Source organism: Cetorhinus maximus, chromosome 10 (assembly GCF_964194155.1).
Source record: "Cetorhinus maximus chromosome 10, sCetMax3.hap1.1, whole genome shotgun sequence".
Lineage (NCBI taxonomy): Eukaryota > Metazoa > Chordata > Chondrichthyes > Lamniformes > Cetorhinidae > Cetorhinus > Cetorhinus maximus.
Window position 1 is genome coordinate 62,144,091 of NC_135888.1, and position 16,340 is coordinate 62,160,430.

The window sequence follows — 16,340 nt, forward strand, 5'->3', positions numbered from 1 at the left end:
ATCTATTTCAGGCTCACCACCACTTTCCCAGGGCAACTAGGAAATAAATGTGTGCTCGAAGTTTCACTCTGTCAAAAGGAAACTGAGATATGCCAGTTCTTGTCGCTATAAGATATGTGTTACAGGATGTTTTTGAGATGTCATCTTTTAATGCACGCCTTTGTTACTTTTCAAGGGAGGCTTCTATACATAATCTACTTCCTTTTTTTTTTGCTGCTGGCTTGTGAGAATCGTGTGTCTTCTATGCTATTTCTTCTTTATCCTGGGTTATCGCTGCCCTGTTTTTACCATTGCTGCTTTTCCTTTTCCCCCAGCACTGCTGCATCTAACTATAACATAGCTTGAACGCAAAGAACTGGTCTACTTAAAGAGAACATTGTGCCAATAAAGGTGAACGGTAAGGGCATTTTCTTTTTTGCATTAAGATGAAGTCAGTAAATGATCAGTTTGTATAAAATGTATTTTTACACTGTGTAAATAATTATGAGTACTATACAGTCACATTTTTTGTCAGGAGTAAATTTTGAAGTACAAAACTCTTACCTCCACTGATAGAATTTAGATCCAGAAAATATTTTTCGAAACACTTTAGAAAATGCTGCAAAATTACGTCTAAAAATAAATTACAAGGAAGATAATTAGATTTCAGATAATTTGCAAAAGAGCCAGAATAGAGAGTTAAGCGGCATTTGTTTAACATAGCAAGCTGCTCTGGTCTGAAACGCACTGCCTGAAAGGATGGTGAAAGCAGATCCAATCATAACTTTCAAAATTATACATGGACGTGAAGAAAGAAAGATTTCAGGGCTATGAATGAACAGAGGGATGAATTGGATTGTTCCTTCAAAGAGTTAGCATATGCCTGATGGGCTGAATATGCTGTTAGATTCTATAATAGTCAATGTACAACAGGCTTGGGTTTTCAGACAGAACATGCTTTCGGTGAGCCTGTTTGTTTGAAAATTGGAGGGGGTGGTGTGATGATGTTGGAAGGTCATTTCAGCAGGAAGACTTTAGTGCTTGGCAAGGTGCCAGGGCAGGTTAATGAAATACTTTTCCATTCTGCTAGCATAAAGTCTCCTGTGATCTTACCCAATAATGAGCTACAACCTCACTGACTGAAACCTGCATCTGCACCAATGCAATCATTTCCATCATACCCTCATTGGTCTGGACTAAGCTTGTCCATATTCAGCTAATTTGCACTGAATTAGGGCACCTATTTGACATAACTTCATGCCAATTGGGAACAAGGATAAAACTGTCTCAACTCATCTCTCTTAGAATGCTTAGGCCACAGTTTTGAGCTGCTTATCACCACTGGTGCCAGCACTCTGAAAGCCCTGAAGCCATACAATGGAATGGCACAGGCCCCATGTTGGCCAAGGTGCCTGTGCAGGCATGCCATATGTGCACCAGTAGTCTGAGAAAAGTGGGACGTCAATCAACCGTTCTGGCTAATCTGGCACACTTTGCACAAACTTGCTCTGCGTATGTCCGCTGAAGATTCTGCTAATATTTGTCAGTTGAGCATGTGTTCAGCAGCATAACAGACTCCTAGCAGCACTAATTAAAGGGTCATTCATCCAACCTGCAGCTGACATACTTTTGGTTTACCCCTGCTGTGCCAAAGTTTGTGGAAGACCTACAGCTTATTTGTTTCAGTTTTGTGGTGAGGTGTTGCATAGTTTCAAGGAGAACAGAGGAATTGGTTCCCCAGCACTGCATTGGTTATTTGGTTGTGGCCTGTGTCTGCAGCACGACTAGGAAATGGAGCTGGGGGTGCAGAGAGGGGCATCTCTACGAAGAGAGAGAGGGGGAAGGGGGCTCTTCCACAGAAGGCTCTGCCCAACCCGAGCTTTTTCAGGGAGCATTTCTCATATTTCCACCTCCCCAGAAGAAATGCCAGAGGTAGCTCAGATTCAACAAAGTGATCACAGAACTATGCCATCTCTTTTAACATGACTTGGAGCCTCACACCAGGGCAAGGTTGGTGATACCAGTGGCCATCAATGTCACAGTGATACTGAACCGTGAGGAAGCGACATATCTAACATCCCCCAGCGCGTTATCATTGTTGCATCCAGGAGGTGACAGAGGCCATCTATGCAAGGAGGTGCAAACCATTGTTTTCTCCTTCAGCAGGGAGAAGCAGGAGGAGAGGCCATGTGGCTTTGCCAGGATTGCAGGATTCCAATGGTGCAGAGCACCATCGGCTGCAGCAAAGCGGATCTGCAGCCCCTGTCCACCCACCACCACCCCAAATGTCAACATGGAGGGGTATATGGACTGTAAGTGCTAACATTCTATCAATGCAGAATTGCTGTGCGCCCATGCACAGTACATAATGTCAGTGAATGCAAACTCCTGGCAACAGCCACAATGTCTTCATCCTCAGGCAGTCTGCCATCCCACAGAAGGTGGCTGCTATGGAGATGAGGGATACTTACGCTAGTCCTGACTGGCGATCCCCCTCCACCATCCAACCCCACAACGCATGTAGGAAAACAGCACTGAAGCCACCAGGAAAATCATGGAGCAAACCATCAGAGTGCTCAAGCAACATTTCCAATGCCTGGACTGCTTGGGGGAAGATCTCTAGCGTTGCTGGTGGGGATGTCCACGTTCAAGATAGTTTGCTTTGTCTGTCATCACATTTCCATCGTGGGGGTACATCCATTGCCATCAGTAATCTGCAGGTCACCTCAGGATGAGCAGGAGGAAGAAGAGGAGGAGGAGGAGGAGAAGGGAGGAAGTATGCATCCTGGATCCCTTCACTCCATTGAACTGTCGAAGAAAATATGTTCAGACTTGGTTTCCCTAAGGGGAACATTGTCATTGATCCATCATTCCCCACCATAACAGTCATGTGTGAAGCCTCCTCACGGCAACCCCTTGGCCAAGATTCTGCAATTTTTAAAAAAAATTAATATCTTTATCTAACAACACATCCAATTATACAAACAAAAATGAACTATTCACCCTTGTGCATTCCCTTATTGTGTCTGTCTTGAGAGTGCAGATGGCCTTGGAGGATGCCTTCCAGTAGCTATGGGCCTGTGTCGGACTGCATCATTGTGGCATTGGCACCAGCAGTCTGGGCTGCCTGGCTGAGAGGCAGCAGCAAGAGCACTGGCAGAGTGGCAGTGGTGAAAGCACATATGCTTTTATCTTAAGAGAGAACAGTAGGTTTAAACTCCATGGAGCCGCTGCCACTCCTACATGATCACACTTCAATCCTAGCAATCTTTGGGACACAGGTTCCTTCACTGCCAGGGGAGTTTACATGGCTCAGACCCACAGCCATGACGGTAGCAGGCTGAACCTGCTTCGTTGCAAGCACGAATCTCACAACCTTCGAATGAGCTTCCACCTGTGCTGCAGTGGAAGCTGAGACAGTGACCACCAGACACTGCATTACAAGTGGGCCCACTAGTACTGCCATGGAGTTGGCCACCATGTCCATGGTGGAGAGGATGGGCTCCAAGCTCCTCACAATGCCCTGTGCCACAGCCCTGACATGAAAGGAGGCTGACTGGCACACCTTCCAATGCACCAAGCAACTCAGTGTGCATCCTCATTTTGGACACAATAAGTTTTGTCCACGTTAGTACACTGACTGTGAGGCACAAGCCGTTGCTTTCAGGAGGTGAATAAGTCCCGTGCCTTCCCTTCTAGGTTTGGCAAGTTTGATTGGACATATTTCTGGAGACTTCATTACATAACCGTACCCCCCCTCTAACCATCCCACGCAGTCAAACAACCTTTGCTCCCCCATCTCCAATATTTACATGACCAGTTAATAAAAGTGTTCAAAATAAAAAAATACACCTTTTTTTTCATGCCCCTGTGAGTTTTTCTTCTCCTGTTGCTCACCGCAGGGTCCAAAATATTAATCCTCAATTCCTGGAGAATCCGGAACAACTCGGGAGGATTGGTAACCCTTTCTTCACCACCACGGAGTTATTTCTTTCCAGAAATGTTACCGTAAGATCCTAAAGGCAGTGGTGCAGAGGAGTGAGAGTCCGCGAGTACAATGAGAATTCAGATCTTGTTCTGACACATGTGGCAGTTCAGGCAATATCCAATGCTAAGCCTGATTTAAATCATCTCTTTGTTCAATCTGGTCCATTGTCTATTGTGCAGGTATCAATGAGTCTGATTGTCCCCAGCTGCTGTGTGTACATGTCCCTTTGAGGGTGAGATCTTCAGAATGAGCGCATCATACTGGACCCTGACTCTTATAGCCGTGTATCTCATCCAGGGTGAGTATCCGATTCCACCAATAACTATGTTTAAACTTTAATTTTTTTCCTTCCTTCTTAGCTACCTTCCTCCCTCTCTTCTGACCCTTTTAACGACATGATAATTTGTTATGCAAATCATCCTTTCCAGCCCAGATAGGGAATTATTTAAAACGAAAATAAAAATAAAAATACCTGGAAAAACTCAGCAGGTCTGACAGCATCTGCGGAGAGGAACACAGTTAACATTTCGAGTCCGTATGATTCTTCAACAGAACTAAAGAAAAATAGAAAAGAGGTGAAATATAAGCTGGTTTAAGGGGTGGGGGGGGGAGGGGGGGACAGGTAGAGCTGGATAGAGGGCCAGTGATAGATGGAGATAACCAAAAGATGTCATAGACGAAAGGACAAAGAGGTGTTGAAGGTGGTGATATTATCTAAGGAATGTGCTAATTAAGGGTAGAAAGCAGGACAAGCAAGGTACAGATAACCCTAGTGGGGGTGGGGTGGGGTGACGGAATCGAAAAAGGCTAAAAGTTAGAGATAAAACAATGGATGGAAATACATTTAAAAATAATGGAAATTGGTGGGAAAAGAAAAATCTATATAAATTATTGGAAAAAAAAGAAGAAAAAAAGGCAGGGGGAATCGGAAAGGGGGTGGGGATGGAGGAGAGAGTTCATGATCTAAAATTGTTGAACTCGATATTCAGTCCGGAAGGCTGTAAAGTGCCTAGTCGGAAGATGAGGTGCTGTTCCTCCAGTTTGCATTGAGCTTCACTGGAACAATGCAGCAGGCCAAGGACGGACATGTGGGCATGAGGGAATTATTTAAATTGTTAAGGCTCATGTCTGCATGCAGTAACCACTACTTAAGAGGTTTTTTTAAAAAGCTGTTAATTTTTTTTAACTTTTCCTTTTGATATGATTTTCTCTCTCTATGTCCAATTATCTTTCCCTCAATCTAATTCTCTTTTCCTCAGTCTATTTCTCCATCATCATCTGATTCGTCTTAATTCACCATCATTCTCTATTGTTGCACTGTTTCTTTCTCAATCCTCAAATCTCACTGAGTAAGGAACTAGGCCGTTGGTCTTATCACATTGACTGGTATTATCAGCTCACACCGCCAGAAAATTAAACAACAAAAAGCTTCGAGCTGAAGGGTGCTGCAAATGTTTAACTAATAGTACAATATGTCAGGCATCCCACTCCAGCATGATTTTGTCTACTATGTTGTGTAGATGGGAACAGGAATTTACAATGGGACATTTACAGACAGACCAAGGCTGGGATTTTCTGGCCCTGTCGTGGGCGGGACCCATCGGGGGAGATTTGGCAGCACAGCCGAAAGTCTACTGACTTTCAGAGGAACTGGACCATCCCGGCAGTGGGCAGGGGTGGAAAATCCTGCCCTAAGTGATTGAGCAAAGCTAATGGAGTTCAATATGGGGAAGCGTGAGGTCATCCACTCTGGACCTGACAAAGGCAAAACAGGGTATTTTCTTAAATGATGAGAGACAAAGATTTCCTTGGGAGCAAAGGGAAAGCAAATCTAAAAAGGTAGTGCACAGGAACAAAAGTATTCAAAAAAGCTTATGAAATTTTAACCTGTATTTCAAGGGAATTGAATATAAAAGTGAAAATTGATGCTTCAATTATACAGCATCTTAGTCTGACTCCATCTGGAGTACTGTGTTCAGTTCTGGGCCCTGCACCTCAGGAAGGAGACATTAGCTTGGAGGAGGGTGCAGCGCAGATTCACCAGAATTATGCCAGGGCTTAAATTCTTCAGTTCATGAGACCAAACTTGGCTTGAATTCCTTTGAGTGTAGAAGGTTGAGGGTGATTTGCTTGAAGTGATTAAAATCATAAAGGAGTTGAGAGAATAGATACAGAGAAACAATTTTCCAATGTTTCTCCAGTACAAGGAGGAACAATCTTTGCCCCCTTAGTAGCAGACTGAGAACAGCCACACACATGGCATTCTGTAAGGAGAAGGTGGTCCATGGTGTTTGACTTATAACACTGCGTAGAATTTATCATAAACTTTTGACTTTAGATCTACCATTGCCTTATTGAATATATGGGAAACAATTAGGAAACATTTCACTGCCAACAGTGTTATTAATCAACCTTACAGAGAATAACACTGAGTAATCCATTTTTTTCTATGTATGTCTATCTATGACGCAGTAAATGCCATGCTTCGAGCATATGCTTCCCCTCTGTAATGTTATGTTGATCATGCTGCAACTCTCTCTATGTGACATTTTTTAAAACTGAAATACAAGTGTCCATTTAGGTAATGCACATTCTCCCCAGGTAATACATGTTCTTCAACTGGTGCAAGAGCCATATTGTCAGTATATTAAAAAAGAGAAGCCAGGGTTAATCTGCAACTGAGTAAGTAAACTCTGACCTCACCCAGTGTTTACTTAACAGCAATAAAACTTTGTGGTCTTAAGGTGAAACTATAAGAGCAAAATGATATATGTTATTGGAAAGGGTTTGAAACTAAAATGACAAAGGAATGGACACCAGCATATCGGAGTGGAAAGAAGGAATAAAGTGCAAAAAGTGAGTGTTGGTTGGTGTAGAGAAGGAGGTAGCACCATATTAGGTATGAGCAGAGTAACAAGAACTACAAAGAATAAAAAAGACAGGCTTAGAATGCACGTATGTATTAAGGCACAAAGTGTTGCAAATAATTTTGGTGAGCTACAAGCACAAATTGTCGTGTGGGGGTACAATGTAATGGCAATAACGAAAATGTGGCTTGAACGTGGTGAGGACTGGGCACTTAATATTCAAGGATACAAATATCCAGAAAAGATAGGGAAGGAACAAAGGGAAGTAGAGTGGCAGTAGTGCTCCAAGGAGACATTGTTGTGTTGAAAAGACAGGATGCCCTTAAGGGGGCAAGGTTAGAATTCATTTGCTTAGAGTTGAGAAGCAAGAAAGGTATGAGCACTCTAATGGTGGTATTTTATGGGCCTTCAACAGTTAGAGAGGGCAAGCTAGAGGAGCAAATCTGCAAGGAAATCAGAGATGTGCAAGTGATGATATTGGGGGACTTTAATGGGACTTTACCCAAATATCAACTGGGATAATGTTAGAGTAAAGGGAAAGGAGAGGGGGCAGTTTCTGAAATGTGTGCAGAAAGACTTCATTGACCTGTTTATTCTTGGTCAAACTAAGGAGGAGGCATTGCTAGATCTGGTGCTGAGAAACAAGGTGGGAAAAGTGGACCAAGTGTCTCTGGGGGAGAACTTGGGTAAGAGTGATCATTGTGTCCTAAGGTATAGACTAGTATTGGAAAAGAGCAAGGAACACAAGGAACACCACCACCTGGAAGGTCCCCTCAAAGCCACTCACCATCCTGACTTGGAAATATATTGCCGTTCCTTCACTGTCGCCGGGTCAAAATCCTGGAACTCCCTCCCTAACAGCAGTGTGGTTGTACCTATGCCACATGGGCTGCAGCAGTTCAAGAAGGCAGCTTACCACCACCTTCTCAAGAGTAATCAGGGATGGGTAATAAATGCTGGCCGAGGCAGCAATGCCCACATCCTGTAAATGAATTAAAAATAAAAATCCAAAATACAGCTTCTAAATTGGAAGAGGGCTAACTTCCATGGGATAAATGGGGATCTAGCCAGGGGCCAAGGACTGATAGATAAAATGGGAATGAAACAATGGATGACCTTTAAGGAGGACAGGTTTCAGATACAGACCATTCCAACAAGGGGAAAGATAGGAGAACCAAAGCCAGGGTGCTTTCAATGACAAAGGAGATAAAGAGAGAGGATGTATGATGCAAGTCATGTGAATTCTTCACTAAGAACCAGCCAAATTCAGGCCTTGTTTTCTGGATTACTTGTCCAGTGGTATTACCACGACATTGCTGTCTCACCTATTCAGGCTGGAAGATAGTGTTTCTCAAGTTGCAAGGGTCACTGCTATTTTTGAATCATATGAATGACTTGGATACTGCAATGCGGAGTAAAACATCAACATTTGCTGATGATACGAAACTTGGAGTTGTGGCTGACAGTGAGGACGATACCAATCGACTGCGAAAGGACATAAATAGCGTAATGACTTGATGGAGCGGACAAGGTTTCAATAAGAAACAGAAAACTTTTATACAGAGAGCTTTTTCAGGTGCTCCATGCTGGATCAGGACTCTTGACAGGAAGCCCCACCCTCCAGATTGCCTGTGCTTAGGGCACATTGGTTGGAGCCTCCCAGAACATCATGTGACCTCCAATAAACAGCAGGAGAGGCTGTACCCACAGTTACCACAAATAGGTTAGCAGAATGGGCAGAGAAGTGACAGATAGAATTCAATGCAAAATAGTGTGAGGTGATGCGTTTTGGCAGAAGGGGTAAGGAGTGACAATATGGGCTGCCCCTGAGGGTGGTAAAAACAAAGATGATCAATAATTTTGAAATAAAACTGGATGGGTACTAAAGTGAAATAAACTTGCAGGCAAACGTGGATAAAGCAGGTGAATGGGACTGACTGGATTGCTTTGCAGAGGGATGGGCCAAATGGCCTCCTTCTGTACTGCAATGATTCCGTGCCACTGTGCATTACCTGGTATAATGCTGTAAAACATGCACCACCTGATTTAGCTTGAGAAATACAATGGGATGGCTTTTAATATCATCATTAAAATGGAACAGCTGCATATACATTTCCTGCTTTATGTCACATTTGCTTTGTTAACATTTTGGGTCACTAGCCTTTCATCATAACAAGAAGAGATTAGAGATGATCAGCTTTTAAGAACGTACACAAGGAAAGCAGAAAGGCATATGGGGAATTTATAACATATTAAAGTAAGATGTGAAATATAACTACACAAAACAATGCAGCTTCACCAGGATTCATTTTTGATGCCTTTCGCACTTTATGCAGAATACTTTTAATAGCCTGATGCTCCACTTTTTGATCTGTGTTTCACATATATCTACTCAGGGCTTTTCAAGCCTTCTTATTTCCTTTATATTCTCAGGGACGATGAGATGAATTGCTTTATTTTTCACTCTGCAGGTTGTTCTGACCCGGAATGCACTGCCCAAAAGGGTGGTGGGAGCAGATTCAGTTGTGATGTTCAAAAGGGAATCAGATGTATACTTGAAAAGAAAAAGGAAATGTACGGAGCTATGGGAGCAGGGGACTGTGACTAATTGTATAGCTCTTTTAAAAAGCCATGATGGGTCAAATGGCCTCTCCTTCAGTGTTGTGTGAATCTCTCGTTCACATTGGCTGAACAAATTGCGCCTACATGGAGTCTAATTTTAATTTTGACCTATTTTAAATAGAATTTTCTCTTTATGTTACACTGTTTTACATCTCTTTCATACTTCCTATTTTTCTTGTGTGCAGCTGTCAGTAGAATGAGCACAAATGGGCAGCAAATCGTTTCCTCCCTCGGATTTATTCCCTGATGTTATTCGGAACTAGTCTATGCTCTTCTTTCTGTCTTTTCAAACACTTTTCTGGTCCTTTTATTTCTCTCCAACAACAACAACAACTTACATTTATATAGCACCTCTAATAAAGCATCCCAAGGTTCACGGGAGCATTATAAAACAAAATATAACACTGAGCTATGTAAGGAGACAGGTCTAAGCAGACTCATTTGCATCACCTAAAGTGAAATTAAGACCATGAAGCCAACTATTCAAATTTACTTTAAGCAAAGGAAGCAGCATCAACTCAATCTTTGCTGTTTAGAATTTTAAAACTCATGTAAGGAGATATTCGTCAGGTAACTAAAAGCTTGGTGAAAGCTTGGTAACAAGTGACTTAAACAAGGAAAGTGAGGTAGAAAGGCGGACAGCTGTTTGAGGAGAGGTTGCGGGATGGGTGGGGGAGGGTATGGGTGGAGGGAACTCCAGGGCTTAGGGCCTAGGCAGCTGAAGATGCAGACACGAATTACTAAATTGTTGGAATTACTAAAATCAGGTTTACGCAAGGCGTCATAATGGGGAAAGAGAGCAGAGATCCCAGGGGTTCGTACAAGGTTACAGAGATAGGGAAGGCTTAGCCTTGGAGGGATTTGCAAACAAGGATGAGAACAGAATGGATGACATGTTGAACTGTCTCAGCTGTGGAAGAATGCACACAATATACAAGGTTTCCCCAATGTGTGGCTGCTTCTCTCCCCACCCCCGCAGCATGCGTTTGTGCACTACCATCGAACCGTGCTGCCTTGCACCCATGCCCCCACCTCCTCAACTCACCCCAACCGCAGTGCAGCCCTTGCTCTGGCACTGCACTGTCAGCCAGTAAGGAAAAAGCAACTGTGCCCTCACCTGAATTTATGTGCCTCTTCCTTAAAGTTGAACAGACGACCTTCATAAGCTCTGTGCGACATTAGTGTGCACTCACCTCTGAGTTCACCTCGAAGTTCACTTCACCAGGTGCATGCCTTTTAAATGCTGTTGTGAAACACACCGACATGCTCGGATGATCCAGTGTGGGGGGATGATTCCGGCAAGCAGAGTTTATAATTATATGCAGATGTGTTAATATGATATTCCCTACGTGTGGCAGTGGGAAACACTGCCATTGACGGGTGGAGCAGATGATCGCAAACTGGTTTCACGACGGCGTGAAACTGATTTTTGGCCTTCCCACCATATTGTCTGCTCATGCCCGCCATGATGTCCGGTGCCCACGGGAATGGAAAATTCCGGCCATGGCTGCAGGATGGCATAGATTGGGACCTGAATATTGAAGGGTATGTAACATTTAGGAAGGACAGGAAGTTAGGAGAAGATGGAGGGGTGGCTGTTAATTATTCATGGTATTAACACATTAGGGAGAGATGACCTAAGTTCAGGAAACCAGAATGTAGAAGTGGTTTGTGTTGAGATGAGAAATGAAAAAGGCAAGAAGTCCCTTGTGGGAGTGGTGTACAGGCCCCTTAATTGTAACTACATGGTAGGACACAGCTTAAAGTAAGAGATAATGGGAGCTTGTCAGAAAGGTACAGCAATAATCATGGGGGATTTTAATACTAGAAAAATCAGATGGGCAAAGGATGCTGGATGAAGAGTTGATAGAATGTTTCTTAGTTAGCTTCTTAGAGCAACACATTATGGAGCCAACCAGAGAGCAGGCTATACTAGACCTGCTATTGTGCAACAAGATGGGATTAATTAATAACCTCATAGCGAAGGCACCCTTTGGTAGCAGGGATCATGACATGATTGAATTTTACATTCAGCTTGAGGAGAGAAGAGTGGGTCCAAGACTAACATTTTAAACTTAAATAAGGGCAATTATAAGGGCATGAATGCAGCGCTAGCTAAAGTAAACTGGAGAATGAAGTTAAGGGATAGGTCAATAGAGATGCAGTGGCATACATTTAAAGGGATATTTCAGAATACAAGGATAGATACATTCCAACGAAGAAGAAAAATTCCAAGGGGAGGACCCATCATCCATTATTAACAAAAAAAGTTAAAGACAGTATCAAACTTAAAGAAAAAGCGTATAATTAGACAAAGGCATGTGGCACGTCAGAAGATTGGAAAGAATATAAAGAACAGTAAAGAATGACAAAAAGATTAATAAAGAGGGAAAAATTAGAATACAAGAGAAAGTTAGCTAGCAATATAAAGATGGATAGTAAGAATTTCTATAGATATTTAAATAAGAAAAGAGTTAACAAAATGAACCCTGGTCCTATAGAAAGTGAGTCTGGGGAATTAATTATGGAAAATAAGGAGATGGCAGATGAATTGAACAGATATTTTGCACAGTCTTCACTATAGTGGATACAAGTAACATCCCAGAAATAGCTGTAAATCAGGAAATGGAAAGGAGAGAGGAACTCAAGAAGATTACAATTACCAGGGAAGCGGTACTTAGCAAATTGGAGCTGCAGGCTGACAAATCCTGGGTCCTAATGGACTTCATGCTAGGATTTTGAAAGAAGTGCTGGTGCAATAGTTGATGTGTTTGTTTTAATTTTCCAAAGTTCCCTAGATTCTGGAAAGGTTCCATCAGATTGGCAATAGCAAATGTAACTCCTCTATTCAAAAAATGAGGGAGACAGAAAGCAGGAAATTATAGACCAGTTAGCTTAACATCTGTCATAGGAAAAATGTTGGAAAAGTTATTATGGCATAGCACTTAGAAAAATTTGAGGCAATCAGGCAGAGTCAACCTGATTTTGTGAAAGGGAAATCATGTTTAACCAATTTATTGGAGGTCTTTGAAGGAGTCACATGTGCTGTGGGTAAAGGGGAAGTGGCAGATGTACTGTACTTAAATTTCTAGAAGGCATTTGATAAAGTGCCACATCAAAGGTTTTTGTGGAAAATAAAAGTTTGTGGTATAGGGGGTAACATATTGGCATGGATAGAAGATTGGCTAGCAATCAGAGTAGGCATAAATGGGCCTTTTTCTGATTGGCCAGATGTAATGAGTGGTGTGCCACAGGGATCAGTGCTCGGGCCTCAACTTTTTACAATTTATATAAATTACTTGGTTGAAGGGACCAAAGTTATGGTTACTAAATTTGCTGATGACACAAAGATAGGTAGGAAAGTAAGTTGTGAAGAGGACATAAGGGGGCTACAAAGGGACATAGATAGGTTAAGTGCATGGGCAAAGATCTGGCAAATGGAGTATATTGTGGGCAAATGTGAAATTGTCCATTTTGGCAGGAAGAATAAAAAAGCTTATTATCAAAATGGTGAGAGATTGCAGAGCTCTGAGATTCAGAGGGATCTGGGTGTCCTAGTGCATGAATCACAAAAGGTTAGTATGCAGATACAGCAAGTAATTAGGAAATCTAATAGAATGTTATTGTTTATTGCGAGGGGAATTGAATATAAAAGTAGGGAGAGGTTCTGTTTCAGTTGTACAGGGCACTGGTGAGACCACATCTGGAGTATTGTGTGCAATATTGGTCTTCTTATTTATGGAAGAATGTAAATGCATTGGAAGCAGTTCAGAGAAGGTTTACTAGACCAATATCTGAAATGGGTAGGTTGTCTTGTGAGGAAAGGTTAGACAGGCTAGGATTGTATCCACTTGAGTTTAGAAGAGTAAGAGACGACTTGATTGAAACCTTTAAGATCCTGAAGGGTTTTGACAGGGTGGATGTGGAGACGATGTTTCCTCTTGTGGGAGAATTTAGAACTAGTGGTCACTGTTTAAAAATAAGGCCTTGCTCATTTAAAAGAGAGATGAGGAGAATTTTTTTCTCTCAGAGGATAGTGAGTCTTTGGAACTCCCTTCCTCAAAAGGCAATGGAAGCAGAATGTTTGAATATTTTTAAAGCAGAGGGAGATAGATTCTTGATAAACAAGGGGGCAAAAGGTTATCGGAGGTAGGCGGGAGGTTGCAATCAGATCAGCCATGATCTTATTGAATGGCGGAGCAGGTCAGAGGTGCCGACTGGCCTACTCCTGCTCCTAATTCATATGCTTGTAATATATACACTCGCTACATCATCTGGGAGAGGTGAAGAAACAGATTAAAACCTCAGGCCAATTAGGGTGCAAAAGAATGGAAATTTCCTTTGGAACCTCCTAGGTGATCAACAGTAGTTCAAGAGTTCATTCTGGTTCTGCAAATTCTACACAGTGATCGCCGCCCCTGCCAGAAATAGGTTAAACTCTCACTTGAAGGAATTCGGTGAAATCAGTCTCCACCACACAAACCGTTTCTGTTCCACAAGTCCACTGTTCTTAGAAAAGAACAACCTCCTGAGGCCTAATCTAGTTCTAGCCTTACATAACTTGAAATTGTGGTGTTCCCTAAGCTATTCAGTTAAACCAAGCTGTTTACAGCAGCATGATCTATTCTCTTCATCATCTTGCAAACCTTGATCAAGTCACCCTTAAGTCTACTTATCTCTAAAATGGATAGTCTCAGCACTTTTCATCTATCTTCATTTTATTTATTTATGTTTATTCATTCATGGGATGTGGGCTCCGTTGGCTGGGCCAGCGTTTATTGCCCATCCCTAATTGCCCCCGAGAAGGTGGTGGTGAACTGCCTTCTTGAACCACTGCAGTCCATGTGGTGTAGGTACACCCCACAGTGCTGTTAGGAAGGGAGTTCCAGGATTTTGACCAAGCGATAGTAAAGGAATGGTGATATATTTCCAAGTCAGGATAGTGAGTGACTTGGAAGGGAACTTCCATGTGGTGGTGCTCCCATCTATCTGCTGCCCTTGTCCTTCTACGTGATAGTGGTCGTGGGTTTGGAAGGTGCTGTCTAAGGAGCCTTGGTGAAATCCTGCAGTTCATCTTGTAGATAGTACACACTGCTGCTACTGTGCATTGGTGGTGGAGGGAGTAAATGTTTGTGGATGTGGTGCCAATCAAGCGGACTGCTTTGTCCTGGACGGTGTCCAGCTTCTTCAGTGTTGTAGGAGCTGCACTCATTCAGGCTAGTGGGGAGTATTCCATCAAACTCATGGCTTGTGCCTTGTTGATGGTAGACAAGCTTTGGGGAGTCAGGAGGTGAGTTACTCGTTGCACGATTCCTGGCCTCTGACCTGCTCTTGTAGCCACAGTATTTATGTGGCTAGTCCAGTTCAGTTTCTGGTCAATGGTAACTTCCAGGATGTTGATATTGGGGGTTTCAGTGATGGTAATGCCATTGAACATCAAGGGGCAATGATTGGATTTTCTCTTGTTGGAGATGGTAATTGCCTGACACTTGAGTGGCACAAATGTTACTTGCCACTTGTCAGCTCAAGCCTGGATATTGTCCATGTCTTGCTGCATTTGAACATGGACTGCTTCATTATCTGTGGAGTCGCGAATGGTGCTGAACATTGTGCAATCATCAGCGAACATCCCACTTCTGACCTTATGTTAGAAGGAAGGTCATTGATGAAGCAGCTGAAGATGGTTGGGCCTAGGACACTACCCTGAGGAACTCCTGCAGTGATGTCACTCCTACCGTTACTGTCATGGACAGATGCATCTTTGGCAGGCAGGTTAGTGAAGATGAGGTCAATGGGGATGATGTTTTTCCTTCTTGTTGGTTCCCTCACCACCTTCCACAGACCCAGTCTAGCAGCTATGTCATTTAGGACTCGGCCAGCTCGGTCAGTAGTGGTGCTACCGAGCTACTCTTGGTGATGGACATTGAAGTCCCCACCCAGAGAACTTTCTGCACTCTTGCCACCCTCAGTGCTTCCTCCAAGTGATGTTCAACATGGAGGAGCACTGATTCATCGGCTGAGGGAGGGCGGTATGTGGTAATCAGCAGGAGGTTTCCGTGCCCATGTTTGATGCCATGAGACTTCATGGGGTCTGGAGTCGATGTTAAGGACTCCCAGGGCAACTCCCTCCCAACCGTATACCACTGTGCCACCACCGCTGCTGGGACAGGACATACCCAAGGATGATGATGGTGCAGTCTGGGTCATTTTCTGTAAAGTATGATTCCATGAGGATGACTATGTCAGGCTGTTGCTCGACTAGTCTATGAGACAGCTCCCCAATTTTGGCACTAGCCCCCAGATGTTAGTAAGGATGACTTTGCAGGGTTGAATGGGCTGCGATTGCCGTTGTCATTTATGGTGCCTAGGTCGATGCTGGGTGGTCCATCTGGTTTCATAACTTTTTTGTGTCTTTGTAGCGGTTTGATACAACTGAGTGGCTTGCTAGGCCATTTCAGAGGACATTTAAGAATGAACCACATTGCTGTGGGTCTGTAGGCCAGGCCAGTAACAACTAAAGGGCATTAGTGAACCAGATGGATTTTTACAACAATGGTTTCATGGTCACCATTACACTTTTAATTCCAGATTTTTAATTGAATTTAAATTCCACCATCTGCTGTGGCAGGATTTGAATCCGGGTCCCCAGAGCATTACCCTGGGTCTCTGGATTACTAGTCCAATGACAATACCATCATGCCATGACCTGCAAACAAAGATGTTAAGCATGGCTCAGCTTGGCACCTTTCCAAAGCCTCAATGTCATTCATCATGTGAGGAAACCAAAGCTAGATACAGTGTTCAAACAAAGGCCTGACCAAGGGTACAATCACATTGTGTAAAGCAGCATGCCGTAGCTGATCACAAACGTCTTTTACCTCATG

At 43.1% G+C, this 16,340-nt stretch overlaps 1 protein-coding gene across 2 annotated transcripts in view; it reads left to right on the plus strand.

The window, feature by feature from the left end:
- The first annotated feature begins 231 nt into the window (after positions 1-231).
- Positions 232-16,340, plus strand: part of LOC144685726 (sialic acid-binding Ig-like lectin 13) — a 92,332-nt gene continuing 76,223 nt past the window's right edge. Inside the window, exons 1-2 of one of the 2 annotated variants that reach the window (XM_078550551.1) lie at positions 232-397; positions 4,147-4,265. In XM_078550551.1, coding sequence (XP_078406677.1) covers positions 4,214-4,265 — 52 coding nt within the window. In that variant the 5' untranslated portion in view covers positions 232-397; positions 4,147-4,213. The remainder of the gene's footprint in view (positions 398-4,146; positions 4,266-16,340) is intronic. The other variant, XM_078550552.1, reaches the window with a different exon arrangement.